Source organism: Nestor notabilis, unplaced genomic scaffold (genome assembly GCF_000696875.1).
Source record: "Nestor notabilis isolate BGI_N333 unplaced genomic scaffold, ASM69687v1 scaffold13031, whole genome shotgun sequence".
Lineage (NCBI taxonomy): Eukaryota > Metazoa > Chordata > Aves > Psittaciformes > Psittacidae > Nestor > Nestor notabilis.
Genome location: NW_009916170.1, coordinates 1 through 7,731, shown reverse-complemented (window position 1 = coordinate 7,731; position 7,731 = coordinate 1). Strand labels below are relative to the sequence as shown.

The 7,731-nt window shown below is 52.8% G+C and overlaps 1 protein-coding gene across 1 annotated transcript in view; it reads left to right on the top strand.

Moving 5' to 3' along the window:
* Positions 1 to 6,749, top strand: part of LOC104413462 (zinc finger protein 282-like) — a gene marked incomplete at its 5' end in the record, with an annotated part of 6,966 nt that extends 217 nt beyond the window's left edge. Inside the window, 6 exon segments of the mRNA XM_010024460.1 lie at positions 9 to 121; positions 124 to 194; positions 1,475 to 1,601; positions 3,334 to 3,447; positions 3,673 to 3,789; positions 5,845 to 6,749. Of these exon segments, the coding sequence (XP_010022762.1) occupies positions 9 to 121; positions 124 to 194; positions 1,475 to 1,601; positions 3,334 to 3,447; positions 3,673 to 3,789; positions 5,845 to 6,749 (1,447 nt within the window).
* Between the last annotated feature and the right edge of the window lie 982 nt (positions 6,750 to 7,731).

Genomic DNA, 7,731 nt, shown 5'->3' with positions numbered 1-7,731 from the left:
GAGGGGAGGATGAGGATGGCGGAAACCAAGCTTATTGGTTGTGAGAAGACGGCAGTGGAGTTTGGGAACCAGCTGGAGAGCAAGTGGACAGCCCTGGGCACCCTCATCCAGGAGTATGGACAGCCAATGTGGAGAACCTCCTCAAGAACAGGAACTTCTGGATCCTGCGGCTGCCCCCGGGGGTGAAGGGGGAGGTCCCCAAGGTAACGGTCCTCTGCTCTGTCTTTGGAACGGGGTTGTTTGGCATATAGTCTGTGCTCACAGCTTCATTTCAGGTTGGCTGAGGTGCTGAGTGGGACTCTGCTTCTCTGCAGCAATGTCCTGTCTTTAGTGCTCAGCCAGGAGCACCAGCACAGGTCCCTTTGTATTAATTATGCACCACTTGTTATGTACATATGATCCTTGCCAAAACAAGGGAGATCCTTGCTCTGTGTGGGATCACAAACTTCTTAGTATGGCTGGAGCCATGTTTGAGTTGCACAGAACTGTGTGGCTCAGCCCTGTGTACCTGTCGGGTTTGTAGCATCCCCAGTGCCTATTCAGAGGCAGTTAGCAACAGAACCATGTCAAAAATGAAGTGGGGAAAGAGCCTGTGTCAGGTGCTGTGCCCACAACAGCACCTGCAGGAGGAGGCTGAGCAGGGGGCAAGGTGCAGGCAGGTGACGAGGGAAAACCCCATTGTGTCCCTTGTGGGCAGGGGTGAAGCTGCCTCAGCCCAGCATAGGGGCTGGGCGAGGCGAGTGGGAAGGAGCAGGCATTGGTGCATGAGGCTGTCCTGCACCATGCTTGAGTTTGAATGACGAAACATCACTGGGTGTTTTCTTCATGTCCTGGTTTCAGCTCTAACAGTTATTTTTCTTCCTAGTGGCTGGGGGGGGGGGGGGGGTTGGGTTATGCTGATAACACAGATGTTTTTAGTTGTTGCTCAGTAATGTTTACTCTGACCAAGGACTTTCTCAGTCTCATGCTCTGCCAGAGAGGAGGGGAAGCCAGGAGGAAGCAGAGAGAGGACACTTGACCCAAACTAGCCAAAGGGGTATTCCATACCACAGCACATCATGCCCAGTATATAAACTGGGGGGGAGTTACCTGGAAGGGCACATCGCTGCTTGGTTCAGGATGGGTATTGGTTGGCAGGTAGTAAGCAATAGTATTGTGAATCACTGCTGATTATTTTGGGGGGTTTTGTTTGGTTGTTTTGGGTTTTTTTGTCCCTTTTGGTTTTATATTCTCTCTCCTTTTGATTTCCCTTATTATTATAAGTAGTAGGTTTATATTATACTTTAGTTATTGGACTGTTCTTATCTCAACCTGTAGGGTTTGCATTCTTCTGATTCTCTTTCCCATCCCGCCTGGAGTTGGGAAGCGGGGTGGTGAGTGAACAGCTGCATGGTGCTGAGTTACCAGCTGGGTCTAAACCATGACACTTCAACAAGCGACACAGCATCCAAACATACAATGCTTCTCATTGCAGGTCCCTGTGTCATTCAACGACGCTTCCTTTAACTTTTCTGAGGAGGAGTGGAAGAGCTTGAATGAGTGGCAGAAGGAGCTTTACAGGCATATCATGAAAGGCAACTACGAGGCCGTCATCTCAATGGGTAAAGACGGGCTGGGGTTTGTCCTGAGCCTTCTGCTGCACCAGGTTTTCCCAGGGCCTGGTGGATGGAAGCACCGCTGTGCCTGGCAGGGCTGGGGAGGGTGGGCAGTATACTGCTCCGGGAACACGTTGTGCCGGCTTTCACCAGCAGCCCTGGCAGGTAGTTCAGTCCTCACCAGTTCAGTTTAACGGTGGATGGATGTCATGAGCGTCGCTGCGGTGACTGCGTCTCCCTGACGGTCTCTGTGGCTGGTAGGAGCTGAGTGAGCTGCTGGGTCATGAGGAGGAGGGGAAGCGAGAGGACCCTCCAGCCATGGAAAGGTGGGGGAGAGGGGAGTTTCTTTGTCACGCAAAGGTCCACAGATCCACTGCGCTGGGTGTGTCAGCCCGCTCGCCGCTTAGGGCAGCAGAGGGGTGCCCTGCCTCTGAGGTTCCTTCCAGCCCTTTCCCTGGTGATAGTCCTTCAGCTTCCGTAAGGGAGGAGAGTGAAGTTTCTTGGTTGCCTGCCTTGGTGCTCTCTCTGATCTCAGCCTCATCCCAGGGAACACTTCTTGCTCAAGCTGTTGTGGTTTCTGCTGCTGTGGGGCTGGGGAGAAGCAGCAGGCAAAGGCAAGCTGTGCTTCCGCTTTCCCCTCAGCAGCTCAGGGTAGCGCATTCACAGCAAAATGAACTCAGTGCTCTGCTCGCTCCTTCTGGTCCTGGCTGCAGGGATTCCCTCTGGGGGTCGTGGTGCCTTCACGAGCACCTCTGTGTGTTCTCAGAAGTGATCTCGCCTTGGCTGGACATCTGTGTGCAGTGCGTGACAGCGCAGACGCAGTCCCTGGTAGATCGGCATCTCCTCCCTGTGCTGAGACCATTGGTGTGCAGGCTCACCCATCACCCTGCTGTCCAACACTGGCCTAGCCAGGCCTTTCATCGCTTTTTTTTTCCCTTTTTTCCGGTGGTTTTTTTTTTTTTTGGACAGAAGTCTTCCGTGAGCAAGAGAAAAAGGTGAAGGGTAAATACTGCCCCCCATTCTGTTAAAATCCAACCCCATGTGCCACTCTAGAGGTGCAGGAACCTAACAGTCCTGCTGAGGAGGATCTGTGGATCTGAGCCTGGAGCTTACAAAAATGTATCTGTGCTTCGTCTGAAGGTTTCCTTTGAGTAATGAGGTTTAGGGGTTTGGCCCTTGCATAAGTCAAACAGATCCACCAGAGCAGCAGTGGAAATTAATGCCCAGAGACTCACGCTAGTTTGGGAATGAAGTTTTCCACTCTCCACCCTAGGAGAGATTGTGATTGTCCCCTTTCCCCCACCAAAATCCGCAAGCAGCCTGTGACTCGGACGAGTAGGATGGAGGGAACCGCATGGGGAGGGCACTTCCCCTGCTGCTGCTGGCTGACAGCTCTGGTGCTGTCCCCGAGCTGAAGTCCCCATTGTAATGGATCCGCGGACCTTAGCAGAGAGGAGAAGAAAGGAAGCCTGGAGGTAAGCACAGATGCATTTTCTTATTCTCCTCCTCGCGCTGCAGGCTGGGAGGTGCTCCTCACCTGAGCAAAGTGTGCTCCTGCAGTCCGCTCATGTTCCCAGGGCCCAGACAAGGTGAGCGGTGCAGATGTGTGAGAGCATCATAAGCCTCTCTTTCCATTACCTGTCACCCCCAGCAGCGAAGGAAGGTTGGTGGGCGAAGGATTGAGAGTCTCACTCCCGCGAGGGCGAAGGAAATGTTTTGATCCTCTTTTTATGTGCAGATGCGGCCATTTCGAAGCCAGACCTTTTGTCACGGATTGAGCAGGGAGAGGATCCCAATGCGGAGGATCAGGATGACTCTGAGGGAGGAGAAACCCCTACAGACCCCAGCACTGGTGAGCCATAAGGTTCCTAGGACATAGTGGGGAGGTGGAAAGCAGATGTGTGGAAGAAGCAGAAGTGGAAGAGCACCTGCCTGTGCTCTTCCACTTGCCTCTGCTGTTGAGTTTGGCCAGCTCTGTCCTTGGGTGCAGTGGTGGCTTTGTTTTCCTTGCCATCTCCTGAAATCCTCTGTAAAGCAGCTGGGAGGCCTCAGCAAAAACTGTTGTTCTTGTGCACAGAGTTTTCTTTTCCTGGTCCTGATGACTGCTCATGGAGTAAATATGAAGAGGCTCTGGCTGAAAGCCATGATGGCTCTGAAGAAGAAGAAGAAGAAGGCATGGAAGTCCCTTGTACATGTGAGTTAGAAGTGCAGACTTCCACCGTGCACTGCACAGAGAGGGAGGCAGAAGAGGGCTCAGGCTCTTGCCACATGCTGGGGATTGCCTGGGGTGAGATCCTGCCCTCACTGCAGTCTCTGCCAGGCTTGCCTCAAGGGTCAGTGTGGGAGATGGACGGCAGCCAAGGCAGATGAATAGCACACGTGCAGAAGAAGCTGTGGTACGTGAGCAGCAGGCTCTAAAAGCAGCTGTGGTCTGGCTAGGGCATGTAGATCACCTGTATAGTGTCTCATCACTGGGTGAGAGTTTATGTTTGGTCAGCCTTGAAGTGGAGATGAGTGTAGCACAGGCAAGCTTTGGTGATGTTAGCTCTGAAGCACAGGGACGTGTGAGCTGCTTTGGGAAGCATACCGTGCTAGGATGTGCTTTTGGCTTCCCAGCCTCGTTCTCAGAAGCAGCTCAGCAGCTTTGGCTGGTACTTTTCCAGAGCGTCAGCCTGAGGCAGAGAAGGCGGCCCATTTTCAAGCCCACGTTTCGATGTCACAAGTGACAAGCAGATGAAGAGCCTGCGACAGGGAATGCTGAGGTCTTCCCTGGGCATGCAAATGCTCAGCACAGCTTCTTGCATTCTGCAGAAACCTGTAGGTTTCCAGCTCTCCTCCCCACATCCCCAGAATCTCTGGGCTCTTTTCATCCTCCTTTTGCCAGGGTCCTTTGCAGTTGCTTTGAGTTACCATTTATACCACGGGAGATCCTTCGTCCCCAGGCATTGTGCAAACACCAAAGGAAAAGAGGTTTATTCCCCTTCCCTTGATTTTGGTTTTTTTGCCTTTACCCTAAACCAGAGGTTCTTAAAGACCTGTTCTGCTTTACCTCCGGCTAAGGAATCCACTTCTACTTCCCTCTGTCTAGTTACATATAGAGATCTCCTGGTTGTGCTGTCTCAGCTTTTCCAAGAAGTCTTTATAAATGATCTGGGCAAGGGAATCAAGTGCCCCCTCAGTCTGTTTGCAAATGACAGCAAGTTGGGTGGGAGTGTTGATCTGCTGGAGGGTAGGAGGCTCTGCAGAGGGATCTGGACAGGCTGGATCGATGGGCAGTGGCCAGTGGTATGAGGTTCAATCAGGCAAAGTGCTGAGTCCTGCACTTGGGTCACAACAACCCTATGCAATGCTCCAGGCTTGGGGAAGAGTGTCTGGAAAGCTGCTTGGTAAAAATGGACCTGGGGGTGTTGGTCAACAGCTGAACAGGAGCAGGTTGTGCCCAGGCAGCCAAGAAAGCCATGGCCATCCTGGCCTGTATCAGCAATAGTGTGGCCAGCAGCACCAACGGCAGGGACTGTCCCCTGTACTGGGCACTGGTGAGGCTGCACCTTGAATACTGTGTTCAGTTCTGGGCCTCTCACTACAGGAGAGACATTGAGGTGCTGGAGCAGGTCCAGAGAAGGGCAGCGAAGCTGGTGAAGGACCAGGAGCACAAGTTCTATGAAGGGCAGCTGAGGGGAGGTGGTTTAGCTTGGAGAAAGCTCAGGGGAGATGATCTCCTTCTCTACAATTACCTGAAAGGAGGTTGTAGTGAGGTGGGGGGATGGTCTCTTCTCCCAGGTAACAAGCGATAGGACAAGAGGAAATGGCTTCGTCTTGTGCCAGGGGAGGTTTAGGTTGGGTATTAGGGAAAATTGTTCAATGGAAGTGGTGTCAAGCACTGGAACAGGCTGCCCCAGGGTAGTGGTGAAGTCACCATTCCAAGAGGGATTAAAAAGATGTGTAGATGTGGTGCCGAGGGACAGGGTTTAGTGGTGGACTTGGCACTGCCAGGTTAACGGTTGCACTCGATGATCTTAGGGTCTTTTCCAACCAAAACAATTCTGTGATTCAAAGTCAGGATACTTTTGCTTTGTTCATATTCCCATACTGCTGAGGTAGCTCTCAGGCGGGACTTGTAACCCTGTAGTGCCAGGTGCTGTCCTGAGTGTGCAAAGCAGAGATCACCTTTGCCCTGAGAGAACTGGGGTCTAAATAATGGGACAGTTCCTATCTCAAAGAAATGACATGACTATCTCTGCTCTGGCAGATGAACAGCAGTGTGATGAGGAAGGTTCCGAAATCCTTGAGCTTCCTAGCTCCTTGACAGGAAAGTGGGAAGAGGTTTTCTCAAGCCCAGAGGAGGAGATAAAGCCAAGCAGCAAGAGCCGGAGCGGATCAACCTCGCAGCAGAGAACAGGCAACGGGCTGAGGCGCTCCTCTCGCCGCGGGAGAGACTTGGCTAAGAAGGATGCTCCTGAGGATGTGGCTGCAGTAGAAGGCCCATACATCTGCTGCGAGTGTGGGGAGAGCTTCCTGGACAAGCAACTGTTTGCCACCCATCAGAAAGCGCATGCCAGTGAGGAAGCCTGCACTTCCCTGGAGCACGGAGAAGGTTTCAGGCAGAAATCCAAAACAAAAGGCCAGGGGTCTTCCCGTTCCAAACAGTCCAAACGCTCCGATGGGGAGAAGAGCTCTGGTTTCAAGTATGGCTTTGTCAGGCACCAGGTGAACAACATGGTGGAGAGACCCTACACCTGCTCCCAGTGCAAGGAGAGCTTCAGCCTGGAAGTGAGCCTGATCTTGCACCAGAAGCTCCATACGGGGAAAGGCGACGGGCCGCTGACATGCACCTACTGTGGGAAGGACTTCCGCGACCTCTCCAAAGCCATCCGCCACCAGCGCATCCACACAGGGGAGAGGCCGTACCAGTGCACCGAGTGTGGGAAGAGCTTCATCCGGCGGGACCACCTGCTCAAGCACTGGCGGGTCCACACTGGGGAGACCCCCTACCAGTGCCCTGTCTGTGGGAAGCACTTCCGCTACAAAGAGTCTCTGAATTGCCACCAGAAAATCCATTCCCGCAACCCCCGGCCCATGGAGGATTCACAGCTCAGCCTGGAGTCGGGCACTCAGACCGGCCATTTGTGTGTGAAAAAAGAAACTAAGCAGTAGCGCTGGCACAGGGTGGCCGGAGCAGAAGGGCTCACGGTTACAAGTGAACGGCCTCGCAGGTGGTCATGCAGCATGATGGGAGGTGAACTTGTATCGCAGCTAATCCATGTGGTCATGCTACAGAGCCCGCTTTTTTGAAGCATCAAAGGAATTCCTCTTAAAAAAATAAACTCTTGACCGGATGGCCCAGACACTTCTGCGACCCCATGGGGTGATGGGGGACTTCCACAGGCCTCGTACTAGTTGTCCTCTATGCAGGTTTGGATTTTGCCTGTGGAGAATAATCCTTAGCGGTTCTCCGGGGTCTGTATTTAGCAGGTGTTCCCCCACCTATCTTTGTGCATATTCAGGAGTGACAAGCTTTCGCTTTCTTTTTTCCACTCGTTTCACTACAAGGCTGGAAGCACGAGGGAGGGAGGGAAAGAAGAAGGGGAGGAAGGTGCTATTCCCAGGCAACCAGCTGCCCGCTCCTGTTGCGTTGCTGTACCTTGACTGGCAGCCCTGTGCTGCGAGGCCAGGGCTGGGATGAAGGGAAGAGAGGCAAGGCAGAGACATGGCAAGGAGCACAACGCAGGATTTGTTGAAGGCAGAAAAGTGGAGGGGAGAGAGCGGCAAAGAGCAAGGTGAGAATAAGTAGGTGCTGGAGGAAAGGACGGGCAGGAGAAGGGGCTGTGGACATCAGAGCAGGAGGAGTCAGGAAGGGCAGTGTGTGGAGGCACAGTCAAGTGACTCACCCAAGGAGGACACATCTCTGTTCTTTTGAAGGATGTTACGGGCACCAGCCGGGCTGTTGATTCCCTGTGGCCCAAGGGAATGGAGCCGCTGGTCCATCGCACGGACTCCTGTCAATGAAGGCAATTTTATTCTTATTTTTTAACTGAGTTTGGTCTCACATTCAGGTAAGTCAGACAAGTGAAAGCAACTTCTCCTAACCCCTGTAAAGAGCTGTTTGGTTTTTAGTTACTCTAGACGTAGTATATTA